This window comes from Nannospalax galili, unplaced genomic scaffold (assembly GCF_000622305.1).
Source record: "Nannospalax galili isolate Female #2095 unplaced genomic scaffold, S.galili_v1.0 scaffold945, whole genome shotgun sequence".
NCBI lineage: Eukaryota > Metazoa > Chordata > Mammalia > Rodentia > Spalacidae > Nannospalax > Nannospalax galili.
The window spans coordinates 445,968-464,005 of record NW_008352650.1 but is presented as its reverse complement, the minus strand read 5'-3'; the positions used below and the strand labels follow the sequence as shown (position 1 = coordinate 464,005).

The 18,038-nt window shown below is 52.7% G+C and overlaps 1 protein-coding gene across 6 annotated transcripts in view; it reads left to right on the top strand.

The window, feature by feature from the left end:
• The window catches only part of Cyth1 (cytohesin 1), a 94,246-nt gene extending 79,768 nt beyond the window's left edge, over window positions 1-14,478 (top strand). For 4 of the 6 annotated variants that reach the window (XM_017802344.2, XM_017802347.2, XM_017802345.2 and 1 more), the window contains exons 10-13: window positions 2,623-2,701; window positions 9,992-10,063; window positions 11,454-11,608; window positions 13,890-14,478. In XM_017802344.2, coding sequence (XP_017657833.1) covers window positions 2,623-2,701; window positions 9,992-10,063; window positions 11,454-11,608; window positions 13,890-13,968 — 385 coding nt within the window. In that variant the 3' untranslated portion in view covers window positions 13,969-14,478. Of the gene's footprint in view, window positions 1-2,622; window positions 2,702-3,486; window positions 4,094-9,991; window positions 10,064-11,453; window positions 11,609-13,889 lie in introns of those variants that run through there. The other 2 variants (XM_008849646.3, XM_029554358.1) reach the window with 2 other exon arrangements.
• The last annotated feature ends 3,560 nt before the right edge of the window (window positions 14,479-18,038 follow it).

Here is an 18,038-nt window from a genome sequence, read left to right as displayed (position 1 = left end):
CTGTGCACCAGCCTGATCGCAAGCCGCTTCTGAAGTGGGGAAGCAGCCAAGAAAAGAGAACGAAATCTTGACTTCCTAAAGCCATATGCTTCTGACACCAAGACTGACAAAGAATTTGGGAAGAGGTTAAGTTAGATGACACTTCGGATGTTTGCCTTTGCATGAGAAAGAGACGTGGTGTTTTCCCAAACCCAAACTGATGCCAAGTGAAAATTGTAAAGGCTCAAAACCAGAAAGCTCTGCCTGCAGTCTTTGATTCTAGTTCCTGGGTATCCGAGAAGGGCCTTCCAGCCCGGCTCCTTTGTTCACAGGTGGGGGTGCTGTTTTCTTGGCTTGGGGGAGGCATGTGGTTCTCACCCTCCTCTTTTTTAATAAGTCACCCTCAAAACCCAAATTGGCCTCTTAGTTCTGTGGTTGCTGATTTGGGGGAAACGTGGGGGAACCAGAGAGCTCCTCAGGTCTGTACGTAAGCATGACTGGGGCAGAGCCACCCTTAAGAGAAAGCCCCAAGCATGGGCATCCTCTGCCATGCTGGGATGAGGCAGGCTGAACTCTTAGGAAGACAGTACCTGCTCTTCCGTCTGAGGGGGTCCCAGAGGACCTGAGCTCTGCAGTGGGAGGGGCCCTGTGAGTTCCACAGGGACTGTCCTAGGCGCACATTGATCTGTCTGCTTGTCCCATGTCTGTTTCTCTTTCCACGTGGAAGTGTTCCCCGTGGGCCCGCAGTAATGCTTCATGGTAGGGGCTCTGTGATGCAGCAGCTTGTCCAGGGGACATAACCAAGCGTTTATAACCAGGCAGAGATCTTTTCCCAGCTTTGCTTTTCCTCCTTGATTTCCTGCCATCTCGTTTCTTTTGGTATCTGACCCCCTTTTTCCATTGTCTCTTAAGTTCTGTTGTCACTGGGGTAGTGTCCTATGACTGAGTGCATGGGAGGTTAGCATGGGTTGGCCATCCCTGTGCATCAGATCCTGTGTGGGAAATGGTCTGCCCCAGAGGCTAGAAGACAGAAGCTGTCAGGCTCAGACGTGGGGAGTGGGATCCTTTTGAAGAACAAATTGGCTCCAGCTTTGAATGTATTTGGTCTCCTCCTCGTTTCTTCTCGCACTGTCTCGCCTTTCCTGTCGTCCACATGCATGCCACATTACCCACTTACATTTTTCCTCATTCATGCCGCTTAACATTGGGGTGCTTTCATGAAACTTACAGACGGCCGTGAGGAAGAAAGCCTCACTGCCTGATAGCCCACAGGAGGGGTGGGGTGGGAGGGCACATACTTGCTTGTGACACATTTTCCCAGGAACCTAGGTCTGAGTCACTTAAAATCTTGCAGTTAACAATGGCTGCTTACATGGGCTTCCCCAGCCCCCAGCTCAGGCCTAAGCAGAGCTGTAGAATGGCCCAGAAAATCTGAGTCCGGTGCCGTTCACTGAACCCCTTCTTTGAGGATTCAGGGGTAAGCCTGCAGACAGGTGCTGCAGTCAGAATCAGTCTCTGAAGTTGCCCTAGTCGGCCTGGCCCTTTGCAAGGAGGGCGGGGGCGGGGGCGGGGGTCTCCCACAAGGCCTGCCTCCTTGGAGACTAAGGAAGCTGTGCTGTCCATGGCTGGGCCCTAGCAAAAGGGAAGTGCTAAGGAGCAGGGATGGGTAGTGTGTGCTATGCCGTGCACACGTCAGCATGGGAATTCCCTGGGGAGTTTTCGATGGTCCATGTCAAGACAGTCTTCCCTAGACCCAAGGTAAGAGGGGAAGGAGGCCCAGACCATGGCGTAGGTAGGAGTGCAGCTCCGTCAGCACGGGCACAGCCAAGCACATCCTTCCTTCACATCCAACTCAGAATAATTTTTTGTAGTACCCACCTTCTGCTTATTGAATCCTAGAAGCATTGAAGGGTACAGAGGGAGGCCATGACCAGCTCCCAGTCAGCAGTCAGGGCTCAGCTCGTAGCCGTTAGGACTACCTCTTTTAGTTACTTTTGTTTAGAAGTGTGACAGGAGCCACAGTGGGAAAGGCTCCTGAACCAGCCTCTTGGACAAGCCAGTCTTTTCGGGTGAAGGGATGCTGTTTTTATTCACACCTAGGACACTCACCTAGAGGGCTAAAGCCAGTGTAGAACCTCACTGCAGTCAGAAGGGTGGAGGCAAACCTGCAGGAATTTGGTCCCATGCTCCAGGAAACCTGGATGCAGTTGTGAAGGGCTCACAGTGCTGCCTTCTCTGTCCTCTGTCCTGTCAACTCCATGGAGCCCCACCCCACAGGAGCCTATGCCCCGCCCCTCCTTTCCTCTGTTGTTTCTGCCGCAGGCTGTGGCTGGCTTCTCCAGCCAAGGCACTTACATTGCTCCATTCTCACCCTGGCCCAGCCTAGGCTCTCATCTTGCAGTCCAGTATCATCTCAGGGGTCACCTGGACGTGCTTGCTCAGCTCGTACTGTAGACTTTCACTCTGTGAAAGATGCTTCTGTCTTGGCTGTGTCTTGTCACTGATGTAAATTTGCCATGGTCTAAATGTTCCCCTGCCCCTGCCCCACCCCCTCCCCCCCTCCCTGGGAGGAGAACTTTGTGTGTTACGCAGCTCACACTTGCCGGAGTGTCTCTTATGGAAGCACATCTCCTTTCACTCTGCAGGTGGTAGGGTAAAGACCTGGAAGAGGCGCTGGTTCATTCTGACTGACAACTGCCTTTACTACTTTGAATATACCACGGTGAGCATCTGTTTTTGCTCTAGCGCAGAATGGGCTCTGTTTGGCCAAAGGGGGCCCTGGGGAAACAATCAGATTTGTTCTTTCACCTCCATGGGGCCAGGGAAGAACTAAAGTCAATCTCGGAATGGGGAGCCTTAACAATGGTGGGGGTGCCTGGCCAAGAAGCTGTGGCCCAGAGCCACAACAGCTGGTTCCAGATGGGGCAAGAGGCACAGTCCTGACAGAAAGAGGAAAGAAAACCACATACCCAGAGTTAGGACTGGTTGGGAGCTGGGCTAGAAAGAATGAGCTTGGATCGGTTGCCAAAGACGACTCTGGCCCCAGTGAAAGGGGTGTGAGAAGACAAGACAGTCATGATCTGGAGAATTCAGATTTGGGGGTTGTAGAAATGCTGAAGGATGGGCTGCAGAAGAAACCGTCTCAGTGGTAAAGTGTGTTACAGAGGAAAGAGCGAAACGAAATGGGAAAAGTTCATCTGAGATTATCTGGAGGTTTGAGAACTTGAAGTTCCATAAGCCATGGACGTTCTCGGTTTTCTTCAGTGGAAGGAACCAAAGTACAAGCGTGCGTCACTCTAGGCACCTTCTGCAGAAACAGGAAGAAGCAATGCGTGAAACCCCATGAGCTTCCCAACTCCCTGAAAGCACGGGTTGCTGTGGTGCTCAGACAGTGCTCCCACCATCATCCTGCATGGCTGTGACACAGTAGGGGTTCTGCCTGCAGCCTGGACTTGGGTCTTGGACTAGGTCACGGCAGCTGACTTGGGAATGGTTTTTGTTCTCCAGCCAGATTGTCACCGAGTAAAAGGCAAGATCCCATTGAGAAAACAGGTTGGAAGTCTCCTTCACAGCAAATGTGGAGTAAGGTGGTGCTTCAGTGAGAAAGCAGCAGGAGAATCACTGCGAATTTGAGGCCAGCCTGGACTACAGAGTGAGACTCTGAGCAGCCCCCCACCCCCAATATACCTGGCTGTATTTAGGCTGCTGGTCGAGCCTCGGGACTTTGCTGTCCTTACCTTAGTAAGCATAGGTCTCGTGCATTGGCTACCTTGCCCCTCATCGAAGGATAGTGATTCCTGTAGGGAATGAGCTGCCTGGCAGTTTCAGGTTGAATTTACAGTCGCTCATGCTAACTTGACTGTGCTTTGTAGCCATGACAGGAAATCAGCCATCTTCCAGGTATTTCCTACCAGGGCCACGCTCGGGCCACCAAAGTTCTGCAACCAGCTTTGCTTTTCTGCATTTAAAATCTTTTCAAATATTAAAACATTGCTTCGTGTTCAAAGGAGTATTAAAAAGGGAGATTCTGTTTTACCCCAAGGTGCCACTCTGAAAAGGTTTAGTGGATTCCTTCCTTTGTCCACCCTCTAGCTTTTCCCTCGTTTGCCTTTGTTCTAAGATACCAACACTAGTGACATCTTGACTCTTGTTTGGATTTTCTCCCTGTTCCCTGGAGGAAAATGAAACATGTATAGGTGTCTGGGCAACGTGTTCCTAAGTCCTGTGCCGTCCCGAGGACTGCTGTGCGGTTCTAGAGTCATGTGGATCTTCACGATGCAGATGCAGCCGTGGTGGCATCATCTTAATGTAGCTGAGCAACATCCATTCAGCACAGCGCAGTATCCGAGCCCCAAGGAGCGATGAGAAGCGTTCTTAAGAGGGTTTATCGGGGGTAGGAGGACAACCTCCTAATGAGGGGCAAGAGCCTCGCAAAGGGAGGGGAGGGGAGACCAGGAATGGCACAGCCAGTTAGGCCACCTTACCCTCCAGCAGTAGGATATGGAAATGGCAACTGGAGTTTCAGGGTGGTTCTGCACAGCCTGGAGGTGAGACTCCGCCTACCCAGTACCCTTGGGCCTGGAGGGAGAAGCAGACTGATGAGAGCATTTGCACCCTCTCTCATCAAGAGCCGGACAGTCCACTGTGGCAGAAGGGTTCATGTGAGGAGGTGATGGGCCAGGACTCACTCTCTGTGATGGAAATGGAGGCACAGGATGGAGCTGGGAGACTTCCTTTGGCGGGGGGCGGGGGGGGACCTCCTGTGCACTGTCCCCTCTTCCCTGGACATTCAGTACACCTCCAGAAGACGGGAAAATCTGGGTTAGCTCTCCCACTTGCTCTCGTCAGACACCGTGGAAAGTGTGCAGTGTAGAAGACCTGGCCCTCCACCCTCCTCAAGGTTGAGTGACTAGGGACACAGTGTAAGAGACTCCGAGGTAAGAGTCTAGAGCCACTTGGACAGTGGCCAGAATAATCTAGAAGGGCAGACAGAACCTCAGCACACAAGAGCCAAGGCTGTATGTTCTTGAAGTCGTTGTAGTGTTGAGAGTTGTGACTCATTCTTTAGCAAGTCCATGAAAACTTTAAGGAGTGAGACACCTTAATTAATGATGCTGTCACTTCCTGGAGGGAAGACAAACACAGCAAAATTAGAGGTGAGCTAATGGGGGACGGGAGATAGTCCCAACACCAGAGTGATTGGAATCTGCAGAATCTAAGCTATGACATGAGGTATCAGTGCAGTTGTCTCCCCTGGAAGAAGGGTAAAGAAATGTGCCCTGGTAGTGAGGAGGTCACGCGGGGGTTCACGACCAGGTGAGTCAGCCTGGCTCTCAGACCACTGGCCGCATAGTAGCGCTGTGATGCTGTCCGGTAAAAGCACATCGCGTAAGCAGTCCTCGCCACAGGGCTCGCAGATCGAGTTCTAGGAGGTTCTGAAGAGCAGGGTACAGAGGGTTGTCCCACAGCACCATTTAAGCAGAACTCGACTACTGGCGTTATCACATGGAAGAAGACATGAAATGTGCACCTGTACTCTTCTTGAAAGATCCTGCCTAACGGTAAATCCAGCCACAAGGAGAGTGAGCTCAAGAAACACCCCAGGAAATGGAAGACCGGCTGGGCACATTGAGCTTGTTCTCTTAGATCTAGAACTAAAGTGCCAAGCCCAGCAGGTGAGGCATACTGACAGGAGGGCTGGTGCTGCACTGTATGGACTGGAGACCAAGATCAGTGTTCACTGATATACAGAGCCAATGGCAGACCCCACCAAAATGTGCAACCCATGCCGAAGACCTCTCCCAGCCACGCTAAAAAGCGGAACTGATGGTAAAATGGACTTAAACAGAACCCAGACCTTGATACTCAAGTGACGAACTAATGCACACGCTTAAAGAGGAACTCACGTTTAAAATATTTTATTTATTGGCCAGGCATGGTAGTGCATGCCTTTAATCCCAGCACCAGGGAGGCAGGGGTAGGGGGATCTCTGTGAGTTCAAGGTCAACCTGGTCTACATAGCGAGTTCCAGGCCAGCTGGGGCTATAGGGAGACCCAGTCTCAAAAAGACAAAAAAAGTAATAAATAAAATACTTTATTTATTTTTTAATTTTTAAATAAACTTTTAATTTTCAATTTTTTTTTTTTTTGTCTTTTTGGGACAGGGTCTCCCTGTAACCGCAGCTGGCCTGGAACTTGCTATGTAGACCAGGCTGGTTCGAATTCACAGAGATCTGCCTGCCTCTGCCTCACAAGTGCTGGGACTAAAGGTGTGTGCCACCACGCCCAGCCAAAACATGATATTTTTCAAAAAGGAGTAACTAAAACGGTTTTTGTATAAGGTTATTTTAAGAACTTTTATTAAATTTTGTGTAATTTAAATGGGACATCCTTTATGAAAGTATCAGGTGAGCTAGCTCCTCTTCACAAACCCGTTCCTCTCCGTCTGCACTTGTAACCACTGCACTCCTGTCAGCAGTGGCCAGCAGTAACTGGATTTTGGAGTGCTTTTAAACTTAACTTTATGCCTTTTTTTAAAGACAGTCAAAAAAACCTTTTTATATGTATGAGTGTATTGCCTGCTTGTATAGAAATGTACCACACATGTGCCTGGTGCCTGTGGAGGCCAGAGGAGGCTGCTGGATCCCCTGGAACTGGAGTTAAAGATAGGTGTTAGCCATCATGTAGGTCCTCTGGAAAAGCAGCAGACCTCTTAGCTGCTGAGCTGTCCTTCCCGCCCCTTTACTTTTATTCTTTTCTGTGTATTTTAACTTCTTTATAATTAGCAAATCTTATTTTTGCAAAAATAATGGTAATTGCTCTAAAAAAAAAAAATCACATAGGCCAAAGGCATTGGCATTGGTAAATTATGTCCTTGTGGGAGAAACATGATTACTGGGCAGAACTGAGCCAGCAGTGAAGCATGCCCGAGGTCTGTTCCTGGGCTTGGTGGCACGGTTCTTTGTTATTTTATTTTTGGTGCCAAGGATGGAACCCAGGACCTCCCAAATGCTAAACTTGCACCTTCCTCCTGAGCTATTCTCCTAGCTCCTCAAGTCCAGAGTTCCAAAGGGACAGAGACCACATTCCGTATTTTGGACTTGACTCTGTTGACCAAGAGCATAGTGTTCAGTTGTTGGGACTGGGATTCTCTGTCTGCTCTCCGGATTCCAGGAGACGAGTGTGTGCGTGAGTTCAGTGGCTCACCTCAGCTATCCTGGGGCTGGGCAGGTGTAAGGAGGGCAGCGGAGGCTGAGTACTAAACAGTGGCTAGGTGGGCAAGGCAGGCCAGCAGCACTGACAGGCTCTTCACTGGCTCCTTCGCTGGTCATAAGAGTCGCCTTCTGAGCTGGTCCTCACTGCTGGGCAGAAGATGGTTTGAGTCCTTCTGGTTTATAACCTCGCATCTAGAACATGCACCATGCACCATGCAAATGTAACCCACTGTCTCAGGCCCCAGAAGTTCAGGAGAACAAATGAAGTCCTATCTTCACTATGGTCTGCCTTAGAATGACTGCAATCAGCCCACTTAAACATCAGCATCATCAAGAAGTTCACGCACCAGGTAACCTGCAGTGAGAATGGAGAGGAAAGATCTGAACTGGGGAAATGAACTGGGAACTGTGGAGGAAACAAAGTGGACACTCCCTTTCCTGCAGCACCCTGGGGCTCCTCAAGAGACGGGGGCCACCACTTATCTCTGTCCTGAAGGATCCTCAGCACTACTAAGGGTTGGGCTGTTTTGTGTGCATAGTAGGGTTAGGTAAACTCAGGCAAATGCATCATCTCCCTCCACTCGGAGGCCTGTGACTCCCGAAGTGAGAGACTGCTGTCCTACAGGAGGGCTCTGCTGCCCCGACCAAGCTTGTAGGGAGCTCACAGTCCAAAGCTTCCTTAGATCTTTGTCCACCACTCTGCAGATGACACAACCAGCAAGTCCAGATGTCGGTGAAGGCCTCTGACCCAAAAGCAGGTATAGACCAAAGCCACTTGCAGGTCTGGGAGGACAGGGGCTCCGCAGGGAAGGACGGATGAGGGGCAGCCTGTTCGTAGTCTTGAAGAGATGACCCATTACAGCTAGGAGCCTGGAACAGGGCCATGGCGAGCCCAGCAAGAAGACAGTCCACAGTCATGTTTGGAAATGAAAAATATACTAGTCATAAAAGCCCAATAGAAGAATTAGAAGGAGACTTCAGAAAAAGTACAATGACAGAGAGATCAGAGATGACACAGGGCAGGAGCGCTGGCCCCAGAGGGTGCTCATGTTCCCCAGAGGATGAGTAAGGCAATGGCTGACACGGGGACTTTAGAACACCCTCGGAGTGAAGGGTGTGCGTCCTGTTGTGGAGGCATACCAGATGCCTGTGGAGCTGTTGAGAAGAGACCTACAGCAAATCAGGGCCTCCCTGAGCCTGAGTACGTGGAGGACAAAGGGAGAGGCAGCAGCTGCCAGGTCAGCTTGGGTTGGAGTGGTGCTGAGAACTGCAGCTGGGTGCCAAGAGTCACAGTTCTCCCCAGTTTGACCCAGCTGAGCTCTCAGTCTGGTGAAGAACACTTCCAACCAAGGGAGAGCCTGACAGCGTTCCCCTGCCCCATGCATCCTCTCTCAGGATGCTGGCAAGGCCTTGACTGTAGGAACTGGGACCTCAAGGCATTAAGCACAGGGACATGTGATGTGTTCCCTTGGCTTCAAGGCCACCAGGACGGGCTTCGCCAAGCAGTTGAGATTAGGAGGACACCTGATACGAACCAGGCTAAGACAGGAGGTTTTTGATCATGAAACGTACACGATTAATTGACGTTGGTGCTAAGTTGATCGAAAAGTAAGCAAAAACTGGATGTACACGCCCAACCCAGTGGAAGGTGAATTTTGGTTCTGGGGTAGGGAGCTTTTCGGGAAAGTTAAGGTAGAGCAGGTTGCCTGCGTGTGCTGACGGAAACCTCCAGTCAGTTGATGAAGGGATGGTCAGGAGACGCTGTGGTCTCTGGGGGTGGCAGCTCAGATGGTACACCGAGACACCAGATTTGGAGCTTCGTACCAAAAAATTGACAGGAACGTGAAAATTGTTACCACAGGTTGGGAAATGGCTGAGATTGCTTTGCTTTTATACAACTCACAGAACTGTTTTTTGCATTTTGTTTATGTGTAACTCTGATCAACCCAAAAGATTTGTGAAATGGCCTCGGCCAAAGTTAGCTGTCTGTTAGGGGTAGAAACATATGTGTCCATGGCGGGGGCCCCAGCTGATGAGGTAGGCAGTGCCCAAGAGGAATGGTCAGGGTAGAGATGGGGTTGAGAATCTGCTGGACCTGAACTCGGGGACCTCTGTAGGTACATGGGAAGCTGTGCAGAAGGCAGCGGTCATGGGTTCTGATGACGCGCAGTGAGTGGGCAGAAGGCAGCGGTCACGGGTTCTGATGACGCGCAGTGAGTGGGCAGAAGGCAGCGGTCACGGGTTCTGATGACGCGCAGTGAGTGGGCAGAAGGCAGCGGTCACGGGTTCTGATGACGCGCAGTGAGTGGGCAGAAGGCAGCGGTCACGGGTTCTGATGATGTGCAGTGAGTGGGCAAAAGGCAGTTTAAAAGACAGCTGGGGCCCTACATCAGGCATGGGCAGAGGTACCTGTGCCAAGGCTGGGAAAGGCTTCCAGGGGGTGCTGGTACAGAGCCAAGACTAAGGAACGTGAGGAGGAAAGCCAGGCACAGACTTGGGAGGAGAAGGTCCTTTCTAAGGGAGAAGAGCTGACGTGTGCCCAGCTCGACGCCCTGTGTGTCACTGTCAGGTGTGCTTGGACGGCATCTGCTGGACCTCCTTGCCGCTCCCTGCCAAGGGCTTTCCGTTTCAGTGCTTACCAACTGTGCCACACACTCCTCATCCTGGTCTTGCCATAGAGCCTGAAGGTGGGCTGGAAGCAGACCTGGCAGAGAGCAGTCAGTCAGGGCGGGTGGTGGGTAGAGCAGAACCGTGTTTCCTCAGCCGGCTGTGACACTTCGCTGCCTGGCCTGTTGTAGGATAAAGAGCCACGAGGGATTATCCCCCTGGAGAACCTGAGTATCCGAGAGGTGGAGGACTCCAAAAAGCCGGTGAGTTGAGATACTTCAGGGTGGGAAGGGGGTGGGCACAGCCATGCTTTGCAAAAGAATGGCATTTCAAAGGCTCTTTAAGATAGGTGTGAGCACCTGAGAAGTCCATCGTGCTTCAGTGTTGCTGTTTTGATTATCCTTAGTGTCCAGACAGGTGACCTTTCTGTTGGTGTTCTGTCCATCTGCTTAGTGTCACCTACTGATTGGGAAACATGGTCTAGAAATCGTCTCTGCTGAAGGGCAGCAGTGAGCACCATAACTGAGTGCTGGCTTTGTCATCTGGAAACACGGTGGGCTCAGGGGACAGCATCTCCCCTGCGGTTTTGAGCATACATCCTGCCTGTCAGGAGCGGAGCCAGTGGGCATCAGGCTGACATCTTAGCCAACAAATAGGCCTGAGAATGTGCAGCTCACATCCGCAGTGTTCAGTGCTTTTCTTCTCCATGGGAAAATATTTGTGCATGTATGCATGTTCGTGTGTGCGCATGTTTGTGTGTGTGGTGCGCATGTGTGTGCAGGTGCAGGTACACGTATGTGCATATGGAGTCCAGAAGTCAACCTCATGTATTGTTGCCCAGAAACTATCTTGCTTTCTGAGGCAGGGTCTCAGGCTCGGGAGAGGGCTCGCTGGGTAAAGCTTGAGGCAAGTAAAGCTTGGTGTGGTGATGTGTGACTGTAATCTCAGCACTGCTGCAGAGATAGGAGATGGCCATATGAGAGGCCCTGGAAGCTTGTAGACCAGGAAGCCTGGCCTAGGCAGTAGAAAAACAACAGAGACCTTGTCTCAAACAAGGTGTAAGGTGAGGCCTGAAGCCCGTGGTTGTCCTCTGACTTCCACACTCATGCCATGACACTCACATACAAAAGATGAGAGAGACAGAGACAGACAGAGAGAGACTGACTGACTGACTGACTTTGACTCTCTCACTGGTGCCTGGGACCCATCCACTGGGCTAGGCCAACTCGCCAGCAAAACCTATCTTGGCTTCCCAGTACTGGGATTATAGGTATATACCACAAAACCTGACTTTTTATCTGGGTGCTGTGGATTAAATTCATGTCCTCAAGGTCCTTGTGCCACCTGACCTATGTCTCCAGCCCTCAATAAGTATAGTATGTGTATATGCATTATATATATAGATTTTGAGACAGTGTCTCCTGTAACCCCAGCTGGACGGGAACTCTCTATATAGACCAGGTTGGCCTTGATCTCACAGAGATCTGCCTGCCTCTGCCTCTCGAGCGCTGGAATCAAAGGCTCACACCTCCACACCCAGTTGAAATGTGTTTCTTGAGGGTAAGAATAGAAGAGTCTTTGGGGAAATAAATAACATTTTCCTTGGTCAGGGGCTTCCTAAAACCTGGCGTCACTCTCTCATTTTCATCTCAGAACTGCTTCGAGCTGTATATTCCTGACAACAAAGACCAAGTAATTAAGGCATGTAAGACGGAAGCCGACGGGCGGGTGGTGGAGGGGAACCACACCGTGTACCGGATTTCAGCCCCCACACCTGAGGAGAAGGGGGAGTGGATCAAGTGCATCAAGTGAGTGCTTTGGAGCACAGGAGAGCTGCTCCCCCAGCCTCGTGCTCCCCCAGCCTCTCCCCCGCAGCCTCTCCCCCACAGCCTCTCCCCCAGCCTCTCCCCTGCAGCCTCTCCCCTGCAGCCTCTCCCCTGCAGCCTCTCCCCTGCAGCCTCTCCCCTGCAGCCTCTCCCCTGCAGCCTCTCCCCTGCAGCCTCTCCCCTGCAGCCTCTCCCCTGCAGCCTCTCCCCTGCAGCCTCTCCCCTGCAGCCTCTCCCCTGCAGCCTCTCCCCTGCAGCCTCTCCCCTGCAGCCTCTCCCCTGCAGCCTCTCCCCTGCAGCCTCTCCCCTGCAGCCTCTCCCCTGCAGCCTCTCCCCTGCAGCCTCTCCCCTGCAGCCTCTCCCCTGCAGCCTCTCCCCTGCAGCCTCTCCCCTGCAGCCTCTCCCCTGCAGCCTCTCCCCTGCAGCCTCTCCCCTGCAGCCTCTCCCCTGCAGCCTCTCCCCTGCAGCCTCTCCCCTGCAGCCTCTCCCCTGCAGCCTCTCCCCTGCAGCCTCTCCCCTGCAGCCTCTCCCCTGCAGCCTCTCCCCTGCAGCCTCTCCCCTGCAGCCTCTCCCCTGCAGCCTCTCCCCTGCAGCCTCTCCCCTGCAGCCTCTCCCCTGCAGCCTCTCCCCTGCAGCCTCTCCCCTGCAGCCTCTCCCCTGCAGCCTCTCCCCTGCAGCCTCTCCCCTGCAGCCTCTCCCCTGCAGCCTCTCCCCTGCAGCCTCTCCCCTGCAGCCTCTCCCCTGCAGCCTCTCCCCTGCAGCCTCTCCCCTGCAGCCTCTCCCCTGCAGCCTCTCCCCTGCAGCCTCTCCCCTGCAGCCTCTCCCCTGCAGCCTCTCCCCTGCAGCCTCTCCCCTGCAGCCTCTCCCCTGCAGCCTCTCCCCTGCAGCCTCTCCCCTGCAGCCTCTCCCCTGCAGCCTCTCCCCTGCAGCCTCTCCCCTGCAGCCTCTCCCCTGCAGCCTCTCCCCTGCAGCCTCTCCCCTGCAGCCTCTCCCCTGCAGCCTCTCCCCTGCAGCCTCTCCCCTGCAGCCTCTCCCCTGCAGCCTCTCCCCTGCAGCCTCTCCCCTGCAGCCTCTCCCCTGCAGCCTCTCCCCTGCAGCCTCTCCCCTGCAGCCTCTCCCCTGCAGCCTCTCCCCTGCAGCCTCTCCCCCAGCCTCTCCCCCAGCCTCTCCCCTGCAGCCTCTCCCCCCAGCCTCTCCCCTGCAGCCTCATCTGCCCTTCAGCCACTGAGAGAGCCTCTAGGGAGGGTTCCCAGCTTACTTCCCAGGATTCCTGCCTGTCATGTCTCCAGCCTGGGTACCCAGAGAACCCAAAGACCCAAAGCAAGGACAGGTGCCACCTACCCAGTGTCATTGAGGGCACAGCTATTCCTGGTGCCAGCTCAGAGGAACAGTGCTCAGACTTTGTAACTCATCCCATGAGACCATTTTCCGAATTACAGATAAGGAAACTGAGGCCCATAGTGGGTACGAGAGCTGCTGAAAGCCATGCAGCAGTGGCGTAAGGTCAGAAAGCCGAGGCAGAGCACCAGCACCCGAAAGTGAAGGCTCCTGGCTCTGGCCGTGTTCCTCTGGGTGTGGGGTCCGCGGTGGACGCGGTCCCATGTCTCCCCAGGAGCTCTGGCAAGTTGGTTTGTAGCTCAGAGGGGGCACGTTTGCCTAGCCCCGGTTCCATGCCTGCCGCACACGTGCCACAGCCACGAGACCACTAGAAGCAGTCACACAGAATCCCGGTCGGCAGCACTGTGGGCCTGCCTTGCCTCGTCGCCACCGACTCTGCCTAACAGTGGTGTTCCAGTCACGCCCCCCACTGACTGGGTCAGCAGCGTGGCTGTCCACCTTCTGCCCTGGGGTGCAGCGGCAGCAGACACGGGCACCCGTAAATCCCCCATACAGTCCACGACGGCCTCTCGGATGCCGTGCGGGGTAACTGTGTGTGACACGTTGATTTCATGGCGCTCAGGCTGCAAAGGACAATCAGTTGTTACTGAGGACCGCTGAAGCCCCATACTCAGAACACACCATGGGAACGCACAGGGACGCCATCCAACATTAAGTGATCATTTGAAACAGGCAGCAGCCCTCCTCATTTACCTTTGTCGGGTGTTCCCGTGTGACTCTTTCAAAGTGTGTCACTTTGAGCTTCTCTGTGGACAGAGAGGGCGGACCCCACTTGGCCTTTCTGGTGATAGCTGAGCAGCGCTCCTGGGGTGGCCTGGGCCAGGCTCCTGACACCCCTCACGTCTCTGTTCTCTTCCGTCTCTAGGGCAGCCATCAGCAGGGACCCTTTCTATGAGATGCTCGCAGCACGGAAAAAGAAGGTCTCCTCCACAAAGAGACACTGAGGGCATGCCAGGCACGCTGGCCCACGGAGCTGCGGCCCTTTCTCCTGCCTCCACGAGGGGCGCCTCGTTGGAGCGGGAGTGCCGAGGGCCCCTCAGCCAGTCTTCACCTCTTCCTAGAGACTAGCTTCAGCTTTTGCAATTTTCTAAATGGGAGAAGGGTGCGCGTTGATGGCCAGGGCTGGACCCCACCACCTGCCACGCAGGGCTCCGGAGCCTCTGTCAGAGCAGCTGTTGGCCGTAGAGCAGTACTGTGACCCCAGGCCTTGATGCCACAGGGCACTGCTGATTACCCTGCAGTGCTCCAGCCGAGGGCTGGCCTTTACCTCCGCTTCATAAATACCTGTGAGGATAGAGTATGTACTTAGGAGAAAGGTGGATAGGAAGAGAAGCCACGTACTATAAAGGTTTATTTTTGTAAGCCGGGCGTGGTGCTCTCCGCCTTTAATCCCAGCACTCGGGAGGCAGAGGCAGGCGGATCTCTGTGAGTTCGAGGCCAGCCTGGTCTACATAGTGAGTTCCAGGACAGCTGGGGCTACAGGGAGACCCTGTCTCAAAAAGGCCAAAAAAAAAAAAAAAAAGATTTATTTTGTTTTTTAAAAAAGCAAAAGTGAAGGTGGCACTGGGCCTGCCCTGCCTTCCTGGGGAGCCCACAGACGGGCCCAGGGCTGCCGGCACCCCAAGAGCTGCTGCCCCTTGACCTGTGTAGGCAAGAGGGGTGAAAGCAGAGCGGTGAGCAAGGCCCGCAGACCAGGGGCTCCAAGGCAGCAGGCTCCAGGGGCCCTGGTAGCGTGGCGGGGGCATAGGCAGGCAGTGTGGCTAGCTCCTACCCAGTGCCTGCAGGGCAGGGTAAAGCTAGGCCTGATTGGACACCTCCCTGCCGGCCCTCGGAACCCAGGCCCACTGACCTTTAAAGTAGAAAGTTAGCATTTTCCTTGAGCTAAATACCTAATAACCAAAACTGTGAGGAGGCCATCCCACCAGGTCCCGGGATAGCCTGACTGTTTCATATCTGGTTTTTCTTTCTCCCCCAGAACTCCACTCCTCGTTCTAGAGGAAGGAGTAGGTCTTACCTGATCCCAGTGGGGCTCAGCCTTTTCTGCCTCAAAAGCGGCCCCAACTGGACTATTCTGGTGCACTCTGTGGTAGCCTCCAGGGGCAGGGGCCTTGCTTGTCAGAGTGCAGGGAGGTCAGCGAGGGTGAGGCAGCCTCTCTGTCCCCTTGCCCTCCATGGCACGGCACACCACGGCACTTGTGTAAGTCGGCCCTGGCCTCCTAACTCAGTGTGAAGGGAGCCATGCAGCACAGCATCGAGTGCCGTTCTCTCAGGGACTCTCAAGGGCAGCTCCTGCTCCTTGGCCAGGGCCAGCATACCAGTCTGGGCAGAGCAGGTGGCAGGCGGCGTTTTGGCACATCCCTCCAAGTGTGGGCATGCCCCGCCACATGGCCAGGGCCTTGGCGGCAGAACGCTGCCTCCAGGCAGGTGAAGGAGCCGTGGGCCCCAGGGCTGTGTGACCTCAGCTCCTCTGATCCCAGAAGGCAGGTTAGCATCTCTGGAAATAGCTTTGCAGACAAGGGGTGAGTGTGGGGGCTGCACTCTGCCCCCTTCCTGTGGATCCCACCTGGAGTGGCTTCAGGTGCTGGAACATGTGATGGTGATAGTGACAGAAGAGGGTCCCAGCTAGAAACCTGAGCTTCCTGGTACAGAGCCAGGCAGTGCCAGCCCAGGTTGGGGTGGCAGGCCAGTACCAGAGCCCCTCCGACTGGCCTGTTCTTCAAACTGGTTGTCAGAGATGTTTCCTGGACAGACGGGCACCTGGATCAGTATTAGACTATTTATCAGAGGTGTAAATAATCCATGTATAGTTTTTCTCCTTTTAGATTATTTTGTATTTGTTTAAAAAAAAAGATTTGTCAAAATATAAAGAAATGACTGAAAGTTGTTGACAGGGTTTTTAAAAGTTACTCCAATTGTTTTGTTTGTTTTTGCCTTGTAAACTAGCGCCAAGGAACTGCAGCAAATAAACTCCAAAACTGTCTGAACCTCCTTTGTTGTCTGCGTGGCTGTAGCCCCTTTGGAGGGGTGGGATGTTGGCTGTGGTCCTCTGGCCAGATTTGGGAGCTGTGGGAGGGGAAGGGCTGGCTGGTGGTGCTTGTGAGTGTGCCCCTGTGGGGGTGTTGGTCCTGAGTGATCAGAAGTTGGGGTGGCGTAATAGGATGAGAATTGACTTAGCCTTTGCCCTCTCTGGGGATGAAACCCAACTTCAAGAAGGAACAAGAATCCACTTTGGTCCCCTGCAACATTGTTCTAGTTAGGCAAACAAGCAAGACCAGGAAACAAAGGTCTCCAGACCAGAAAGGAGGAAGTAAAGTTACTTTGCAGTTGTTGTGACTGTGTATATAGAAAACCTTAAGGACTCTCCAGACAGTTCCTAAGCTGATAAAGGATTGCAAGACACAACACCAGTATGTAAAAAATTAACTGCTTTCTTTTAAAACTTTTCTTGAAAAAAAGGGTCTTTATATTTCAGGCTCCTCTTGAAGTGTCTGTGCAATTGAAGATGACCTTGAATTTCGGCTGACCCTGCCTCCCTCCATCTCTGGAGTGCTGAGATTCCAGGCCTGCCCCACCGTGCCCAGTGTATGCAATGCTGGGATTGAACCAAGGCAGCCCGCATGTCAGACAAGCACGCCACCAACCCAGCTATGTTCCGAGCCTGAGAATCGGCTACCTTCAGTGTATTATCAATGTACAGCCTCCTCCAAACTAAAACTAAGAAAACAATTCCATTTGTTACCAGGAAGAGTAGCATATTTAGGAATAAGTGTTTTCAAAGTATAAGGCTTACTGAAAACTATAGACCTTGAAAGACAACAAAGATGGACCGAAACAAAGCGAGATTTAATATTAAGATGATGCTCGACAAACTGAAGTTAAAAAGCCAATTGCAGGGGCTGGAGAGATGGCTCAGCGGTCAAGAACACTGACTGCTCTTGCAGAGGACCCGGGTTCGAGTCCCAGCACCCACATGGTGGCTACGAACCGTCCTTAACTTTTAGTTGAAGTTTTGAAATCCAGTCCCTTTAGCCGCTTCCTCTGCCACAGGCTCTCACTGTGACACACTACTTTGTCAAAGGTCCAAAAGCAATGGGACAACTCATCATAGACAAAACCTTCAGACCCTGAGTCAAAATAAGTGTTTCCTCTTTTTGTGGATTTTCTCAGAAATTTTGTCATAATGACCCAAAGCTGAGTCATACAGACCTGAATATGAAATCATTTTTCCCCCATTTATTAGTCAAGTCAGTCTATTTTCTCATCTAATGATAGAGTTAAAAAATACCAGTCTTGGGGCTGGAGAGATGGATCAGCGGTCAAGAACACTGACTGCTCTTGCAGAGGACCCGGGTTCGAGTCCCAGCACCCACATGGTGGCTACGAACCGTCCTTAACTCCAGTTCCAGGGGAATCTGAAGCCCTCTTCTGACCTCTGTGGCATTGCACAAAACAGGTGCACTCACATGTAGGCAATATACTCATACACATAAAGTAAAAATAGATTTTTAAAAAGTCAATGCAATCACTATTAAAATTCCACCTGCCTCTTGGTGGAAATAAAAGCCTATCCAAAGATTCATGTGGAAATGCAGGGGACCAAGAAGTTTTTGAGACAGGGACCAGCCGGTCTGGATCTTCCTATATAAACCAGGCTGGACTCCATCTCACAGAGATCCTGCCTCTGCCCCCTGAGAGCAGGTTCTAATTTTAAAACTCAGCAAGACCAAGACTATGGTGGTGGCGTAGGGGCGGATATATCAGACCAGAATAGGCGTCTTGAGAGTGCAGAAACGAACACTTGCGCTTAAGTGCAGTTGGTTTTAGGCAGGGTACCAAGATGTTTGGTAGAGAAAAGAACCATCTCGGCAATAGTATTGGGTATCTGGGTATCCCCGTGTGAAGGGATGAAGTTAGACCCATCCCTCATCTTGTCTATAACAACTCAGGATCAAAGACCTGGATACAAGGAGAAAAACACCACAGCGACTGGCTAGGACGGGATCAGACATGAAGC